This window comes from Parasteatoda tepidariorum, chromosome 10 (genome assembly GCF_982258835.1).
Source record: "Parasteatoda tepidariorum strain Cologne lab strain chromosome 10, Ptep-v5.0, whole genome shotgun sequence".
Classification (NCBI taxonomy): domain Eukaryota; kingdom Metazoa; phylum Arthropoda; class Arachnida; order Araneae; family Theridiidae; genus Parasteatoda; species Parasteatoda tepidariorum.
The window spans coordinates 48,980,289-48,999,665 of NC_141764.1; the positions used below are offsets into that span (position 1 = coordinate 48,980,289).

The 19,377-nt window shown below is 27.4% G+C and overlaps 1 protein-coding gene across 1 annotated transcript; it reads right to left on the bottom strand.

Moving 5' to 3' along the window:
* Positions 1 to 376: 376 nt before the first annotated feature.
* On the bottom strand, positions 377 to 18,755 carry LOC107442748 (zinc metalloproteinase nas-4-like). Its single transcript, XM_087152772.1, has 6 exons — positions 18,734 to 18,755; positions 9,534 to 9,637; positions 8,786 to 8,861; positions 3,708 to 3,825; positions 2,259 to 2,434; positions 377 to 1,052 (listed from the first exon to the last, which is right to left on the bottom strand). The coding sequence occupies exons 1-6, from the start codon at positions 18,753 to 18,755 to the stop codon at positions 820 to 822; spliced, it is 729 nt and encodes a 242-aa protein (XP_087008898.1). The 3' UTR covers positions 377 to 819.
* Positions 18,756 to 19,377: the final 622 nt, after the last annotated feature.

Sequence of the window (19,377 nt, forward strand, 5' to 3'; positions counted from 1 at the left end):
ACATAAAAAACCCTAAATAAAACCCCCCAAATTTTGAAACAAATTTTATCGAAATATTTTGGCCACGAAACTGGTCACTGTGCCTGCGACCAAACAAGTTTTGATGAACCGTATATCCGTTTTCTTTATTAGGGGATTCGTCAGTTTTCAATAGTTATATTTTTTTCTCTTTTAAATAATAATTTGCAACACCGATCGTGTAGGCATTTTTATCGGAATTTTCAATCAAGATTAAAAAACATAAATAAATTTAGCACTTTACAGAACACTCTTTATATTTTCTCTTAATTTTGTCTTGAATTTAGAACGTGCAAATATTTATATTCTATTTAAAAAATGTATAAAAACTTTTTTTTAAAAAAATTATTGCCACTTTGATAAATTTGTTTCACCTAAATGAATGCCATTAAAAATCTGAAGCAAACTATAAACTTGCACATGAACCAATTTTTTAGGGGTTGCAGTTTTTCAAGTGATTAGGTAAAAAAGAAATAAAATTCCAAACGATAATAATTTTCTTTGAAAAAAATGTGACTTTTCTGAATTTTTACATATTGAACCAATTTCTAACTCTAGCTGTAGAGGAATCAAACTTAAATTTAACAGTGATGAATAAGCTGTTAACATAATATTTTATGAAAATAACTTTTTTTTAAAGGATAGTATTTTTCAACATAGCATTTGGATAATAAACGTAACAAGAAGAAGGGGAAAAAACAGTATTATTTTAAAAATTGAATATTTTTCGAGAAAAAGTCAAACTTATTCATTTTTACAAAGAGTCAGATCGAACATCTGAATTCCCTTATCCATATCAATTTACAAATAGTTTGTACAGTTATAGAGCTTATTTATTTTGCGCACATCAGTTTGGCTGAATCCGAATCTTTGTCCAATCATAAAAGTCCCAACTATATTCTTTGGTTCTATGGTATTTCTCCCATTCTTACTGAATGCTCTTCTGCTGTAATGCAAGACTGATGAATAATCATATTCTTCATCTAGCGTTTGCTGAATGTATGAGTCATACTTTTGGAAATTTCCTTCTGTGCCTGAAATTATAGTCAAGTAATTTATTAAAACTTTTCTTTTTGTGATTATATGAATTTCAATTTCCAAAACTATTTACTTTCTTTAAATATATTTCTGAAGCTAAAATAAAAATAATAATAATGCTGTATCTATATGCCTTCATGAAACAAATTGTACCTTAAAATTGCATTGATTATACAGAAATATCTTGAAAAAGTGTTTTTTCGAAATACACTCTATCTCTAACGGAAATCAGAGAAAAATCCATGATGGATATTTTTTTTTTTTGTAAAAGTTTGCCTGTTTTGAATAAATCTGTAATACATGCATATCTTATATAAAAAAGACATTTAAGCCTAATTATCTACTATCTATAATGGAAATCAAAGCAAAATCCATCCCTGCTTTACTTCCGATAGATTTAACTAGACATATTTTGAATAATGTATTCAAATCTTATAAAACGTCCAACACTGTAGAAAATTCCGTATCAACTTACGGTTTAAGTACTGTAAGTACACTTTGGGTAACTCATGCGTAAAATCCAGCTTTCGTGAAATAATATACCGTTGTATTTATAGTAATATTAATTTAATTAGAGTGAATCAATGATTTTACGGTAATTATAACAGTAAAAATTGTTGTATATCAGATTTTTTTTTGTTTCGTAAGTTCCCGTAAAAAAATGAATTTTACAATAAAAAATATCGGCACTCTCAATGCTGTTTTTTTACGGTAATTTGAACTGGAATTTCGTACAATGTATATTGAAAAACTAAATTTATTTAAAATTTATTTTATTTAAAATTTATTAAAATTTATTTAAAATGTATTAAAATTTATTTAAAATTTATTAAAATTTATTTAAAACTTATTAAAATTTATTTAAAATTTATTTAAACTAAAGTTATTTAAACTAAATTTATTTAACTAAAATTATTTAAACTAAATCTATTTAAACTAAATTTATTTAACTAAAATTATTTAAACTAAATTTATTTAAAATTTATTTTTCTAATAACAAACTTTATATGCACAAAAGATAATTTTATTAATTATTTGATATTTGTCAAATTCACTAGGTAATTATTAATCTTTAATCGATTGTAAATTTTATTCATTTTTGTTAATTAATTGATAATTAATCTAGAGTAACTTTACTAAGTAATGGATGCTGTATGAAAATCAAGCAAAATAAAGTAACTTTCTAACTTATGTATACAAACCAGAAGCAATATTTTCCCATCTTATAGTCACATAGTCATCTCTATCTAATCTACTTTGTTCATGCCAGAAGCCTATGGCATGCATAAATTCGTGAATGACGATTCCAACTTGATCACAAGCATTAGCCAATGACAGTTCTTGTTTTCCACCCATTCGCCCAACCATAGAATAACATCTAAAATATGAAAAACATTTAATTTAGTATTTTTCAAATTAATATGGTTAAGATAGTTCATCATATGAAAATAAGACGTAAACTATTCCAAATTAAAAATTTGTTTAATATTTTGAAGTAAACTGAAACTTAATTTTATTATTTTTTTTATTAGTATGTATATTACAGTATATATAAAATAAATTTTTTCGCCATTAGTTTTATTATATGATGGTAACTACTTCATATTTTCTTATTAATAATTAAAACTGCATTATATTGTTGTTGTTTTCTTGCTTATGGCAATGTTAAATATTGCCAAAAGTATGGATAAGTTTTGGCTCCTGGAGACTATATTAAATGTCTCCTGGTGGGGAGTCGAGTTCAAAAAGTGGATACAGAATGGCTTAACAAATGAAAATGTGTTCTAGTGTTAATTGGGTTTGGAGGCGAGGTCTGTCTATGGGGTATAGAAGACCTCGTCTGAAGAAATCTTTAAGTCCTTGAAATGGCCCGTAATCTTGCCATTGCTGTTGAGAAGTTTCTAGGACAGTAAAGATCTGAAAATAGGATATTTTGAATGTTTGCTTGAAATGTTTGCGCTTAACAACTGCATTTGCGTCATCAGAGATCAAGAACGTCTTTCACAGTAAATATTGAATTTTGAATAAAATATACTAGCTATTTGAGAGCAGGTACTTTTAGCTATCAAATTTTAAGTTTATTTACGCATTATATGAAAAACCCACAACATTAAAAGTCGGTGATTAAAGGTAGCAAAAATGTATCGATATAGTTTGTACTAATGTTTTAAAAAAGGTATATCATAATCACTTCATTTATTGTAGATATTTTTAGAATATTTTATTTAAAAATACATGCATTTAAATGTTTCCAAATTGATATTTAAACTAGGAAAAACAGAAAAGGAAACCAAAATCTGAGGAAAGTTGGCTGCAGTCAGAGTATATACTGCATAGAATCGTATCAACTACAATGTTATTCAACAATTGCTCTTTCATCAATGTTTACAATGTTTGCAGTAAAACTATAATGCCTGTATTTTCACCCAAAAAGTTTCAACAATATTGCGAATATCTCAATCTCTGAAACTGAAATAAATCAAATAAAACTATTTTTACATTATCTTGTTCTTGGACACATTTACATGAAAGTAATAAGCATGTTTCGCAAATAACACTCCAACTTCATTCCTTATAAATCGTAAAAAATAGTTACTTAAGAGAAGATGCAATTTAATCGTGTGTAAGACATACACAAATTTTGTACTTACCCACCTCCTCTGAAAACAGCTACGTAATCTGTTTCATTTGTTCTTGGTACAAATCGAATGCAAGTGTTGCGTGAAAATTCACTCACAGCAAGGGCAATCATAATGCGACCCCTAACTCCTATATAATATAAAGAAAAGTCCGTGAAATTTATCAGCCAGAATATTAAATAGTTAAGACATTTTGGCTCCTGTGTAAAATCGAGTGACCCTTCATTTAGCGATAATTTTCGTTCAGTTTTTCTGAAATCCCATTTCTGGTTTCCATACTTTGCGATCTTAGCTTTCAATGACGTCACCTTCGGGTTAACGTAACTTTTATTTGACTTTATGTGATTGGTTCTTAATTCATTTGCGCATATATTCGTTTATTCGCAAATAGCCAAAAATGAGAGGGAACTCTCAATTGTAAACTACTACCATATTTGTAATAAAATAGCGTTATCTGACTCAGTAGTCAGGTGTTAAAACTAGCAGAATTATCATCAATGCATTAATTGAAAATGTGACTTAGTGCAGTCGGAAAATAGAAAAGACGATTAAAAAATATATTCATTAATTAAACGACATTAAGTACATCCAGAACAATATACAGCTATATAATCTCGCTCTGTTCTAAAATAATTTCGCATAAGAATAAAATTCTCAAGCGACTTTTTTGATATTGGCGTTGCATGTTTCATTACTACATAATTTTTCTTGCTAAAGTCAGACTTATGAACTCTTATAAAAGTCTTGACATTATCTATATTAAAATTAAAATAAATATTTAGATTTCATACCAATTAGCTTATAAATTGATTTAAGGATATTTATTAATAAACTGTAATTGGGCGATTTAAAAATATCTATAGTCAAATACCATAAATGAAGATTTTGAAAACTTTTTTAATTAAAATTAAACCTTTTTTCTCTATGAAACACACCTCATAAAAGAACATTTAACGCAATAAAAATAAATTGCATGAAAATATTTTCTCAGCACGTGATAATCAATGAAAATTGGTAAAAATATTTACAATGAACTAATAAAAGATGTAAGCACCCTAGAAGTGTTTTAAACTAGCAACTAGCTGCTTAATATTCACAGTCTACAAATTTTCAAAAATAGTGAAATATTCATTGACTTTAGTAATTTTCAGCTAGTGAAAAGAAAATCTCCCAAAATTTCGATTTCTTTTTAAATATTTAAACTTAGAGTTTTAAAATCAGGTATCTCTTTTTAGAAAGATAGAGTGTATAGTGTAAATTTAAATCGTTGCTTCGAGCTTAAAGCATCTAAATTATTATTTTTTTATTTTTCTTGGGTTTTCGAAAGAATTTCGAAAAACATAGGAAGCTGTTTCAAACTCGTGAAAAGTGGGCAGTTTTTCTTAGTTTTCAAAGCTAGGGGGAAAAACGATGAGTACTTCTACCTCTAAAATCTTTGCTTTCAAAGTTTTGACCCTTGGGCATTTGTAGAGGAGTCAATATCACTTATAGATTAAAAAGCAATGATCCGTCTGGTGTATAAAAAAGAAAAACAGATACGAAAATCATTTGAGACCTCCTGAAAGTACATAGTATTTAGTTGTTAACGCTTTTTTTCGTATTTTTCTAATAAATCAATTATTTTCAACTTTTTCCCGATATTATTAAAGCTTGAAGAAGCAAAAACAATAATTTCTTTATTTCATCCTCCACTTCGGGGCATCGTTAGGATTTCGAAATATTGGGTGATTAATTTAGAAATGCAACCGAAGAATTAAATTAATTAAAAACTTCTTCTTAAAATTCTACGCTGTGAATAATTTACATTGAATAATTTTTGTTTAATAATTTTTGATAAAGAAATTAAATCTTTATTTCAAATGCTCTTAGGTTTGAGAATTCCAAACATTTATTGGATATTTGTTGTAAAACAAATTAATTTCAAACATGTACTGATACAGAAAGTAGATTTTATGATATATTTAATACTGTAAAATGGATTTCAACAAAAATAAATTACCGATATTCAAAATTATTTTTAAATTTACAGTTCTAATAAAAATTTGTCAAACTTAAAAAGTGATTCAAAATTTAAAATAATTTTTCAAGAATTAGGCTTTCAGAGAAAAACAGTTTCTTTCATTATTAATTGTTTTCAAAGTGGAGGGGGAAAGCGTGCTTTCCCAAATTTTATATATAACATGTTTTCAAAAAGTTTATATATAACATGTTTTTCCGAAGTTTATATACACCGAAAAGCCATTACATTATGACCACCCTGCTAATAACATGTAGGACCACATTTAGCCCTTAAAACTGCTAGCAAGCGCCGTGGCATTGATTCCACAAGGTGCTGATAGGTAGTCTGAGGTATCTGGTACCAAGCGCTCACCAACTGGTCCTGCAATTTCCTCACATTGCGAGGGGGTAGCGTGGCAGCACGAATTCGGTTTTCCAAGTAGGACCACAAATGCTCTATTGGATTAACGTCAGGTGAATTTGGGGGCCAAGACATGACTTGAAAGTCACTGGAATGTTCCTCGAACCAATCCATGGCGATTCGACCTTTATGACATGGTGCATTATCCCGTTGGTAAACACCATCCCCCGCAAGAAAAATTGTTGCCTTGAACGGGTGAACCTGGTCTGCAACTATGTTCAAGTAGCTTACAGACCTCAGGGATTGTTCTATGAGAATTATGGATCCTAATGTGCCCCATGAAAATATTGTTAATGGACGAGAAACCATGAAAACCTGGGCGAGCCCATTGTTATAGATGGAGGGTGGTCATAATGTAATGGCTCTTCGGTATATAACATGATATCCCAAAGTTTCCCTGCAAATGAGGAGAAAAAAAAAGAAAAATATTTTAAAAATGAAGTTCGTCATTCTAATTTACTGGTTTAATGATGTATTTTGTAATCTATGGCTGAAAAAATATTTATAAGTAAATTTTCAACCATAGATTCGTTGACATTGTTACTTGTTACTGCACTGTAAAAAAGGGTCTCCCAGAATTGAGCAAAAATGTGTCAAAATTGCTCCAAAGCAAATGATAATCGAATTTCAAAGTCCATGTATTCAAAATTGAAACAATATATACTCATTTTTAAGCAAATGTGTAGTATTAATGCGGTGGGAGAAACGTGCGAGACAAATTTTGATTGGCTACCAGCAGGATTCGTTCCAAGGACCACCGGGTTCATAGTTGGATACTTTTATCACCATAATTGCACACTCCACTTCAAGCAGAGTTATGAAGCTTTATAGAATGGCTGTTGCAATAACATATCTGAATGTACTTACTTCCAATTTCAATGGTACAAAAATTTGCAACTAGGAAAATATGGTTCAAAAAGCTTAGTCTTCATATAAGTAATTTCAACTTAATATTTTGCTTATTTCACTATATCTTAGAAACTTTTAAGCAATAATGAAATATGAGGGTATTTAAAATAGCTTTTATTTAATTATTTTAATTTGAGAGTATATTGGAAAATGATTTAAAATTGATTGTTTTGACAAAGCGTGTTTTCTTTTCAGAAAAATATTTAAAAAAGCACACAATATGCGTAAATTCTTATTATAACGTTCGGTATCAAATGAAATTTTTTAAACTTTTTTCTTAGATCAATATACTTGTTTAATAGGAAAACTAAGCAGGCCAGTTTTTAGATGATCTCATTATTTCTAACGGTCCCATTTTAGGGACCGCTGTCCGTCAGGATGAGTTAGGAAGCTTTATATAATAGCCACTGCAATGCCACATCATGACATACTTTCCAATTTGCTACCCTTTGTGTATTTGGAAGTGTAAACTGTATTTCAAGATGTGTCTTTGCGGCGGTCACTTTTTAAAGCTCCTTAACTCGCCCTGGACTGTGGTGTACAACTATGGTGGTTCGAGCCTCCTACTACATCCCCGGTGGTTTTTGGATCAAATCCTACCAGTAATCAACAATTTCTCTCCACATTTTTTCATTTTCACTCTTCGCACACTTTTCTCCCTCTACATCACAAAATGCGTATTCTATATATGTTTTGCTCAAATAAATAGTATTTTATATTTCAGTTTTGTATACATTACGTTATCCGATTCGACTATTATTTCTGTTGGAGCTATTTTGACACATATTGACTATTGAGCTATTTCTCTCTATATCTTTTCATTTGCGCTCTTTCCACAAATTTCTCCCTCTACGTCGCAAAATGCGTATTCTAAACTATATATTCTAAACTATTCTAAATGCTAATTTTCCTAAATCTTACTTAATTTTTGAATACTATAAAAGCTCATAAAATGCCTTCTTGCTAAAAAGATTATTTACTAAAAAGGCTAAAAGTTAATTCCTAAAAATGTTTTTGACTTTAAAAATCGTTCTTTTAGTTTAATTAGTTGACAGGACACAGTTTTTATAAACCATATTACAAAATATGATTTATTCATTGTTTAGTATATGTAAAATGGCTAATAAATTATATAAATTTTCAAAAGGGTTTTTCATGTTACCTACATTTATCATTTGTTTAATAATGCTAATGTGTGTAAGACTATAGAATTACCTATAGTAAAAGAACATCAGTTTTAGTTTTAAGTCTTTAATTTACGATAATAATCTAAATCGAAAATGTAATAACAGCAAACAATAATGTTAAGAAAAAATGATAAATTGATAATAATCAAATAATAACTTGATCCTTTATTAACAATATTTATAAGCAGATAAATGTGATGAATAAAGGATTAAGAAAAATATTTTTCAGAGGAGGAAAATATACTTTAATAGCTGTAATTAATTTTATGCTGATGAGAGAAAAAGAAATTTGGGTCAATTTTGCAAAATACCTTCTCAAACCATGTCATATTTTTTGGCCAATCAAAATGAACCGAGTGCAATGAGGAACGTTTTTGGACCCATGATGAAATATGCTTAAAATGCATTTCAATAGTTCTCTTTAAGACAAATATTAAAGCAGGCCTATTAATAACAACATTTCGATCCTGATTTTAATATAAGAACTACATAGTGTGAATAGTTTACCTGAATTTATGAAATTTGCAAACACATGAAAACAAATACAAATATATGGTAATGTAAAAATGAATTACCATAAAACAAAGGTATGGAGTAAGGCACTCGTCCATCCGGCCATTTAAGATCTTCACTTCGAATTGCATTTCTTTCCTGTTAGAAATTTTTAAATTCTGCAATTTATAAATTCTATAAATTATAAATTGATTATGCGTTTCTACCCTATCATTAATTTAAAGTTAAAGTTCCAAATAGCTTTTGTTTAACAATCTGAGTTCTCATACTATAGTGTGAAGTTAAATAACATATTAAATAATTTAAAATTCTAATCATTAATCTAAATAAGCCATTGCAAGCCTCGATAAGTAACATGCTATCATTTTTTTTATCATTTACTATAATGCATTAAATTTTTAAAAGGATATTTGCTTTTAATACAAAATATTAAAAAAAATTTAAAATTCTATAACACTTGCTTTGAAAAAGAAACAACTCTCTGAAAATATTTGCTATTAACAAAATGTAAATTTGATTGAAAAAGATTAATCGTTATTTAATACAGAAATCATCAAAAGAAGCTTTTAATGGAAGACAAAAAGAGAAAATTTATTTATTTTAAAATATTTTTCTTTTATTTTTTAATCAAAGCAAGCTTTACTTTATTTCGTGATTGAAAGCAGTCCAAATTTTTTCATTGATATTTAGCATATATTAAATTTTATTTTATTTAGAAAATAAATTTTGTTATTTGGATGAAAATAACTCAGTTCGAAGAACTGATTTACAATGCGTTACCAATTTGAATAAAGATCAAATCAGTTTTACCTGCATTCTTCTCAGTAAAATATCTCCCTCAAACTGCCCAGAAATTTCGATAGGATCAATGTAATCTTCTTCTTCTGGTCCATCAAATAAATATTTTCTAACAACTAAATGCAAAATAAGAGACTAAATTGAATTTAATTATCTAAAAGCAATATGCTAGTTTAAGTCAAAATGACGTGTGCACTTTTCATTTCTTAACTTACTGTGACAATATCTAACTACATATATCTTCTTATTACAAAAATGCTGTAGCAAATAAATGATACAGAAAAAAATATGTTTATTTACTCGCTAAATATTAATTTTAAAAAAATACGTAAGTAAATTTGCTTCAAGGCGTTGTATACTGAGTTTAAATATGACTTAATATCAAATACATGTGCACAAGCGTGGTTAAATTATTTGACATTGACATTCATGTTTGATATTTCTTATTTGATATTCTTTCAAAGTCTTTCATTGTATTCCTTCATGTTCCAAACCAAAAGAAAGAAACAACTTTTATACATATTTTTACATATTTTTCTAATTAATTCCTTGCTTAAATTATGCATAGTTAAGATTAAATAAATTTCTAAGGCAGGATGCGCAAAATTTTTGAAATTGACAGCAAAGAAGTAATGGGCTAAACAAAAAATCATTATCCTTTTTGGAGGTGAAATAAAAGATGTTTATTCTAACTGTGTATTACTTTTTAATGAATTATAAATCATCTATTTTAGTCAAATACCACCGTCATCTTGCTGGTAATTAACATGATTCCATGATCAGGGAATTTTTCATCTTTATCGGCCAAATAATTGAAGCTATTTTCGACATATTTTTTTCTTTTCTTTTTTCTTCATTTGAAGCATTGAGTTTGTCTTTTCAATCATTTTTCAGAAACCGAAACAGGTAATAGCAAATAAGTGTCAGATCTGAAAAATATATTCGCTGTGATAATATACCCCTCCGAGCCTTAGAAATTTTTGACGAAATACCGATCTTGCATTTTGGTGAAAACTTATGGCTTTCAAAATTATCAGTTTCTGCCTTTTTTTCTGGCTGACTGACAATAAGATGAATAGATTAGTACAGCAGTGATAATTTATTCACCTTATGAATTTCTAAAAACAATAACAAGTATATTATAGGAGATTATTGTATTTGAAATCAGGATTCATTCAATTTGTTTAACTGATGACTGCTAACAACAAAATTCATTGCATTATTGTTCAGCAGAAGCTATAAGAAAACTATTTCCTTGAAATCTTTTCCAATATTTCTGTATTTCTCAACAAAAACAACTTTTGTTTCTGATTCCTAGGCTTTATGATATGATCACGCTTCAAAATTATAATTATGAAAATTTTTCTGATTAATTATATCTTCCATAGGTCGCAATTAAATTTCGTGTGGGGGAAGGACTGGTTTACTTTCCAAAAAACATTTTAAAATAACTGATTCCAGAAAATAACAGGATTCCAAATGTGTCAAATATTTTTTTTCAAATAATTGAATTAATACACGAATATTTAATAATTTGGTGTTATAATTTGTTTGCATTAATAATTTGCATGCATATTGAAACACCTGAAAGGTACTCTGAAAACATTTTAATGCTTTTTAATATCATCATGTTACCTACTTGTTTGGTCCTGGTCAGAATTGTCAGCAGCCTGAAATAAAATTCCGATTTAAATATGAAATGATTTTTAAAAAAATCATAAATTTTAAAAAATATGCAAAAATTTGAAGAAACTTGCAATTTTATGATAAATTGCATCGATTGAGTATAATTAAGAAAAATTTAAAAAAAAAAACATTAAAAAATAAAGTTTTTACTTTCCAAAACATCTAGCCATCTCAATAATTTTTAGATTTCTTCATAAATCGATAGGATATAAATTGTTGGGAGGTCCTTATTTGATATGATATCGGGCAGTAAGATATTTAGCATTATTTGTAAACATTTATTTAAGAAACTTCTAAATTTCATTTTCCAGTCTCCATGAGTGTAACTAGCGGAAGAAAATAACGTGTACTGTTGAATTGTACATATTTATATTATTTCTTTATTTTAAAAGTGAAGCTTTCCAAACACTGTAATAAAGTTAATAACCAAATTTTAATAAGTAAATGCAAAATAAGAGACTAAATTGAATTTAATTATCTCAAAGCAATACACTAGTTTGAGTCAAAATGACATAATAAAATAATAAAAATAAAATGAAGTAAAATAATAAAATAAACTAACAAAAATTATCTTATCTGTTAATGTCTTCTTTGTAACCATTTTGTTCCCCCTTGCTTTCTTCTTTTCATATTTAAATGCTTTAGTTTGCTTTTGTCAGAAAATAGTTATTATTTCATTTGAAAGTAAATTTTTAAAAAGAAAAAAACTCCAAAATTCTAGAATCATAGCTATCAGTTTTACATTAAAATAAGGCTAGTTAGTTGCAAAGTAGTTGAAATTACAAATGAGAAAAATTCAATTTAACGTTGAATAAAATGGCGATAAATCCTGTTTCTCCCACCCAGAAACCGATTGAAAATTGTATTATCATCAGGATTCAAGAAAAACTTCAGTTGAGATTTGAGGGCATAAACTAGTAAAGAAAAATCGGCATCTTAATTTCAAATCAATGTAAAAAATTCTAGATTTAATTGAAGTGAAAAAACTGGCACATTTTGTAGAGCATTTGTAAAACCAATTTTTTCCGAAAAATTTTATATCGTAATCTTTACAGTAATGATTATTTATATAATGTTTCAATGATTTTACAGTAAATAATACTGTAAAAATTCAGGTATATCCGGTATGTTCCGTAAAAATGCACCATAATTTCATCCGGAAATTTAGCAATGTATATACTCGCACACGAAAGTGAATTAATAAATTTAAAGTGGCAAATAAATTCAAAAAATATGCAGTCCAATATATAAAGTTCGTACTAATTTTAACACATTTATAATGCAGATAGCAATAGTGAATACAGTTCTTCTAAAACTAATCAATATGGCTATTCCAAAACATTTCATTATACTCTTTTTTTCCTTAAAAAATATAATTAATTGAGGAAGAAAACACACAAAAAATCTCTTCAATTTGCACAAGTTTTTACAACTCCGCATCCTTTAAAACGATTAAAAATTATAACTGGTTTGACCCAAAAAAATACCCAGCAACAATTAATTAGCTTTCAAAATCTGTTGAATTCATTAAAGGCAACAATAGACACTTTCAGAACTTACAAAAAGTTTCAAACTTGAAGCAATTATTTGTATAGAAAAGATTGTAACTGGATGGCTTTAAAAAGAAAACTAAAAAACTTCTATGGTTAATTTTTTGTCGTAAGGAAAAAAAATCTCCACTTTGTGTGATACAGTCAGCTATTTAAAATTGTTAATGAGAGTTTTATAATACATACTATACTATCAGGATCTATACAAAATATTTTAATTTTTTATCAGAAAATACGATAGCATTTTTTCTAAAAAATTCTTTTTATCTGAGTAGTCTAAAATTAGTTTTTCCGGTTGTTCGAGCAATTTGATGAGATGACTATTGGCTTCCATTTAATTAGAAACTACTGTATTTTTTTAATTCTAACTATTAAAAAAACATTTTTCTGATATAAGCTCATGTAATATGGAAAATAATTGTAAAGAATTTATTCGGTAAAATGCTTTAAAATATAGAACTTGTGGGTAATTTAGTTTTACCCCATAAGAGATGTTCCATAATCACCACCTTTAATTTATATTTTTAAATTCTTTTCTAAAATCGAGCAAAATTTAAATTTTGTGAGGTAAAAGTGAGTATTCTATTGAATAATATAAGCATGATAGCAAACTCTGCGGAATCAATAGAGAGGAAGGTGGGCTAAAAATCATTGAATCAAATTTGATCCATTGATGAAAGTTAGAAGAGTTTGTAATAATTGCCTTTTAAATCTCATCTGCTTCCTTCACCAATCAATGCACCAATCAATGAGTTTAGATGATTTTAGTTCCACCATCCTCAGCAGTGATTCATTAGATTTTGAAGCAATTCTGTGTTTTATTCACTTCAATGTTCTAAAGAGGATGTGTATTGTTAAAATTTATTTTTTGACAAGGATACGCAAGGAGAAAAAAAGTCTGAAAAATATACCTTACTCTATAGTTACATTTCCAGTAAAAAGATAAAATATAATAAAATAAAATAAAATAAACTTAATTTTTTATTGCAAATAAAATTATGCTGTATTTAAACCATTCATTTGGTAATTTTTCCCTTTATATGACAAGGGTTAACAGGAAATTCTGATTTTCAATATTATAATTTCAGATTACCTCACATTTCGCACATTCAGCAAAAAATACAGAACTTAAAAATAAATTTAATCAAATAAATGATTTTATGTCATGCTCTTAGGAATCATGATAAAATTATTAAACTTTACCCCAATAACCAAATTATAGCATGCAATTTAAAACCATATTTTATTTTAAATTTTATCGTAAAAGCTTCTGGTAAAATTGCAATGCTGCAGAAAAATGACATTTATAATAAAAATAAAAAATTAAAAAATAAAAAAATTCTGGTTACTGAGACCAAAATATATGATATTTAAATCATTCATTTGGTAATTTTTTCCTTCATGTGGTAAAGGTTCATCGGAAATTCTAGTTTTCCAATTTAACTTGTCATTACCACACATTTAGAAACTAATATAAAAATTAAAAAAAAGTTAAATCAAATAACTGGTTTTATGCCATGGTATCATGTTAAAATTACCAAGTTTTACCAAATTTTCCAGATTTTAACAATGATAAAATAGTACTTTATTTTTAATTTCACCAAATTCTGCACAACGGTGATTTGGAAAAAATTGCCAAGATTTTGGCGTTCCCATGGAGCCGGAAATACCATAATTTACCACATTTTGATAGTTTTATGCATACTATTTTTCACAGTGTACTAATAAAAGTATTTGAGAACATTCGTAAGAAAATACCATAACTTGGATAAATTAGAAGGCTTCTACGTTTTCATCGTCTTATTTATTTATACATTAAGAATATACCACGAAGATTTAAAAGATTATTTGAAAGTTACGATCTTCATTTTTAACTCGTTGTGTTTTTTTCCTACTGCATATCAAGTCATTTATACCTAATTTTATAATATTTAGGATTGTTTTTCAAAAACTTTAAGACAGAACAGATTTTAAATATTTTTTTCATTTCCTATTATTTTTTAAAAAAATATGTTAAATGCATGTTTGATATAATCTAAAGGAATGCAATTTAATATCTCATATTTTTTAATACTACAATTTCTTACCTTTAAGAAAATTCAGCATTTTAAGGAAAATTTTAAGAAAAATACCTGAAGTGTTTTAAGTTTTTATACTGTTGTATCATGCGAAAGCATACAAAACTACAAATATTACTTTAATAATAGAATCCTTAATAGTAATAAATAAGTTGTGATATGTATTGTTTTGAATTTGAAAACATGAGTACGAGAAGAAGAATATGTAAAGTTACAGTCCACTTCAAACGAGTCTAGAGGCGGTAAAAGAAATCAAATCTTATCTTGTGTTTCAATTTAAAAACTATCTTATTTTTACCATTTGAAGGATTCACTTTTAGTAATAAAAAAAAACTCATGAATTTTATGATTTTCGTGTCCTGAAAACATATAAAAACATTTATAAAAATTCCATTTTATTGTTTTTTTCTGATAAAAAAAATATTTCATCTTAGATTTTCCTTACCTCCCAATTCTTCTTATTCATGGTGGTATTCATGTAATCATAAACAGGTGTGCCATAAATTCCTACAATATCGGTTGACAATATTAATAAAATAATTCTTTTCAACATATTTGTTTCGCTTTTTTATATTGAATAAAATATGACTGCAGTGACTGAAATTAGTTCCTTGATACAATTAGATTAAATACCCTCATTCCCTTATGAAAACCAGCTTGACATAAAAAGATAAGATTAATTGAAACTATACTGACATTCAGAAGAAAAAAGATATTATGGAACATATTGTTTATAAAGGAATTGAAATTCAAAACTAACATTCGCTGGCTAATGTACTTAATTCGTTTGTAGCATCAAATTTCGCTACATAAGTTCGTTTTTTTTTACAAATTCATTAACTAAACTATTATTATATTTTTTTTAAATCTCAGTTCTAAGTAAAGATAAAGAATATGGAATTCATAAGTCATGCTTTATAGTGGAGGAGTTTTTAATTGTTACCGTTACTATGATGATTGATCTTTTATCATGTTTTCAAACTGATTTTAATTCTTCAAAAATCCATTCTGGAAATAACTCGCCTCATAGACAATTCATAATCTAAGCAAATTACAAACGCGACGACTATTGTACCTCATACACATTTCGTAACCGGCTTAAGTTAGTGAATTAGTTTTAAACACAAACATTTTTTTTAATATTAAGCGTTTTTACTTTGATGAAGAATTTATTCACACCATATTTTTAATTCGGATGTTTCAATTTTATACTAATCGCTTTTAGTCTTATTAGATATTTGTTGTCAAGATAAAATAGTTTTAATATAGAATTTTCCTCTTAGCCTTTTTATTCTTATTAGGCATTCATTGACGCTATTAGTCATTTTCAGCCTAGAAGATTTATTTTTACATCACTCGTATTGAGTTTAATTAGATATTCATTTAAACTATTAGGTTGTTTTAACCAAAAATTTTGCTTTTTAAATTAATAGTTTTTAAATTAATAGTAATTACTTAGTGGTTAGGGCACAGGTCCATCATTGGGAAAAGCTCGGGTTCGATCCTCAGTGGTGGCTTGAACTCCACCCAGCTCCAGATCGATGAGAACCAGCTGGTGTGCAGTGCTGATCATGTTGCCACAATCATGCAAATTGTCGCGAAATTGTGGAAAACTCCATGCCCTCCCTGGCCCACATTGTCCAATGCTTTTTATTCAGTAATTTCAATCTAAAAGTTCCTTTTTTATGATTAGCGCTTTTTCTCTCCTTATAGACATTCATTGACAACTTAAGTTCGTTTTTTTCTGCGGCCGAAAGAGAAAAAACAGCTGTAAATAAAATCTTTTTAAACTTATATTGTTTTCAAAAGAAATAACGAGCAATACCTTCCAAGATCTAATAGAAGTTATTACGTAAAAACGAATTAACTAACAACTAATAAATTCTACTTAGGACAGAAATTTATTCCTTGCGAAAACAGGCTGGAGATGAAATGATTTTACCACCATTATGTTTTCGTTCTTTTTCAGGGATACTAATAGCCTTGCATATGCTGCACTATATGAAATTTTGACGTGTATTAAACGATACCATGACTTAAAGTCACTGTAACCTAAATATGGGTGCTACGTGGAACCAGATTGATATCTAAATACTGTTGCTCGACTTGGACAGAAGCTTTATTCAGCTAGCACCATTTTAAGCCGTAAGTAAATTTTTGCTGCATATGAGGATTCAAAAACCTTATATTGTGGTACACGTTGTTATAATGAGTACTTACTAAACTATAAACTTTAAAATTCATAAACCTACATAACGAACTCTTTAATCGTGTTGAATAGTATGTGTTATATGAATATATTTGTCACTAAAAAAAGTGCCGAATTGTCAATTGCAAATCGGGTTAAATTATCTTTTGCTTCTGGATTTATTTATTTTTTATATTAGTTTGGAAAACATTCATAAAATTTCCTTTCTATATTTCAAAGTTTTTATGTTAAGCCCTGAATATGTTTCCCAGATGACACAAAAAAAAGAATTGACTGTAAAAGATTGAATCGAAAATTGAAATACAAATTTTATTGTTTTTTTAATGAATTCTACGTACCAGAATAACTCTGCATTTTACAAGAATTTTAGAAAAAAAACAATTTATTTTCTGGTTTGGAACTCTTATTAGAACTTTGAACTATCAATTGATTGAAAGCCATTTTTTTAAATATCTTAATCTTGATTCTTCTAATCGTATTCATAATTGCATTTCCTTTTTTTAAAAAACTTTCTGGGTTGCAAACCTTTGTCCCATTATCAATAACTCATATCATTGCAACTAAAGTGAAATGGGTAGAATTTCCTATAATAGCGAACTTCATAGAAATTCAGCTTTATTTGCGCATGACTCTTCGTGTACCCTTCTTGCAAGTATTAGGAATATAAAGATGGAAAAATTAAACATTACCATTGGTTTTAAGACAATGCCTCCATAGCCACTAGAAAAAACTATAATATAAACTAGAAAAACAAAAAAAAATAGCTTATTTATAAAGCAGTGTGTTAACTACTAAAGGATGACACAGAATGTTTCAAGAGCTTAACAAAAGACTTAAAAACATCTTGATTATATCTTCACAATTAAATTATAATTATAAAAAAATATCAAGACATTTATTCTAAGAAGAACACGGAATAAGCATTAAAATGTACTAGTAATGAAGTAAATTTAATAAAAATAATTTTTTTAATTTCTTTAGTTTAAATAGAAAAAAATTATTCTTCTTTTAAAAAAAGAAGAGAACATTAGGAAAAGAATTTGAATGAAAATTTTTCTGGATCCCGTTTGTCACAAAGCAGTTATTACTAACCACTGAAATATACATCCATATTCAATATATATATATATATATATATATATATATATATATATATATATATATATATATATATATATATATATATATATATATATATATATATATATATATATATATATATATATATATATATATATATATATATATATATATATATATATATATATATTTATATATAAATATAATTTCTAAAAGGCATAATTCCCAGTCAATAAGATTTTGTGTTCATGTGATAAAAAAATTAAAGAGAATTAAAATTAATTTTTTAAAAGTATCTATCATTTCTGCGATGCCAGCATCTCTGCAACCGTAATCTTTAATTAAAGCTTAGTTTTGTTTCATTAAAAATTTTACAGAGTTTAACGTCAAATGTAAATAAAAAAAATTAAAACCTTAGATTATTTATATTTTTACCCATGAAACAATTAAAAAAAGTGAATTTTTAAGTAGAATGCAGCACTTATTTTAAAAGCCCCTCACAAGAAAATATTGGAAATGCTCCGGAGCAACAAGTAGGCAGATAAAAAGGTTTAAAACCCTCTCCTTGCCCGGTTGATAGTATTCATCTTTCAGGGAACATGAACAGACCTGTTTTATGAGGAAGATCCATAATGTATGATCGAGTCTCATCTATTTGTTATTCTTAGGGTGAATATCCGTTGTGAAGCAAATCAGGATTTATAGCCAACTGACAGAAAAATTGGAGCGGAATATTTTTCAGTCAAATAAAGCGAACCTAGAATCGATTTATGGAGTCGATATATTTGAGGGTCTCAAGCAATTTTCTTGACAAGAATATGAAAATATATGTAAATATGAAATTTGTATGAATTTGTTTGGATATTGAATAAATTGGGTGAATATATCAATTTATTTAAAAGTCGCACTGTTTGAAGTTTCTCTCAAAAAATGGTTAAAAATCAATTTATCAAATTTTTATTTTAGCATATTCAAACAAAACGGTTGAGTAACTTTGCAAAGAAAGGTAATCAATAGGTTAAATGTGAGAAAAATCGTTTATTAATTGCTTTCAATTAATACGATTAAAAAACCAGAATTTTTTCTGACCAACTAGGTCTAATGATGCTACTTAGTTCCTTGCAATTACGTACAGCTGAGCGAGCTATTCTGAAAGTCTAGAATATAATAAAATTTACCGTGTTTCGGATTTCATGGGAACGTTCTGTTGGACAAATTCACAATAAAATATGGATTTATGAATCTTCTGTTTG

What these genes read in the sequence shown, in the direction of transcription:
- LOC107442748 (XM_087152772.1), bottom strand. Translation starts at nt 18,755, where the DNA reads ATGGATCTTCCTCATAAAACAG. An exon ending in CTCCATACCTTTGTTTTATG is followed by an intron (nt 3,826 to 8,785) that starts GTAATTCATTTT and finishes TATATTATATAG; the next exon opens with GAGTTAGGGGTCGCATTATG. An exon ending in GCTGTTTTCAGAGGAGGTGG is followed by an intron (nt 2,435 to 3,707) that starts GTAAGTACAAAA and finishes TTCATATTTTAG; the next exon opens with ATGTTATTCTATGGTTGGGC.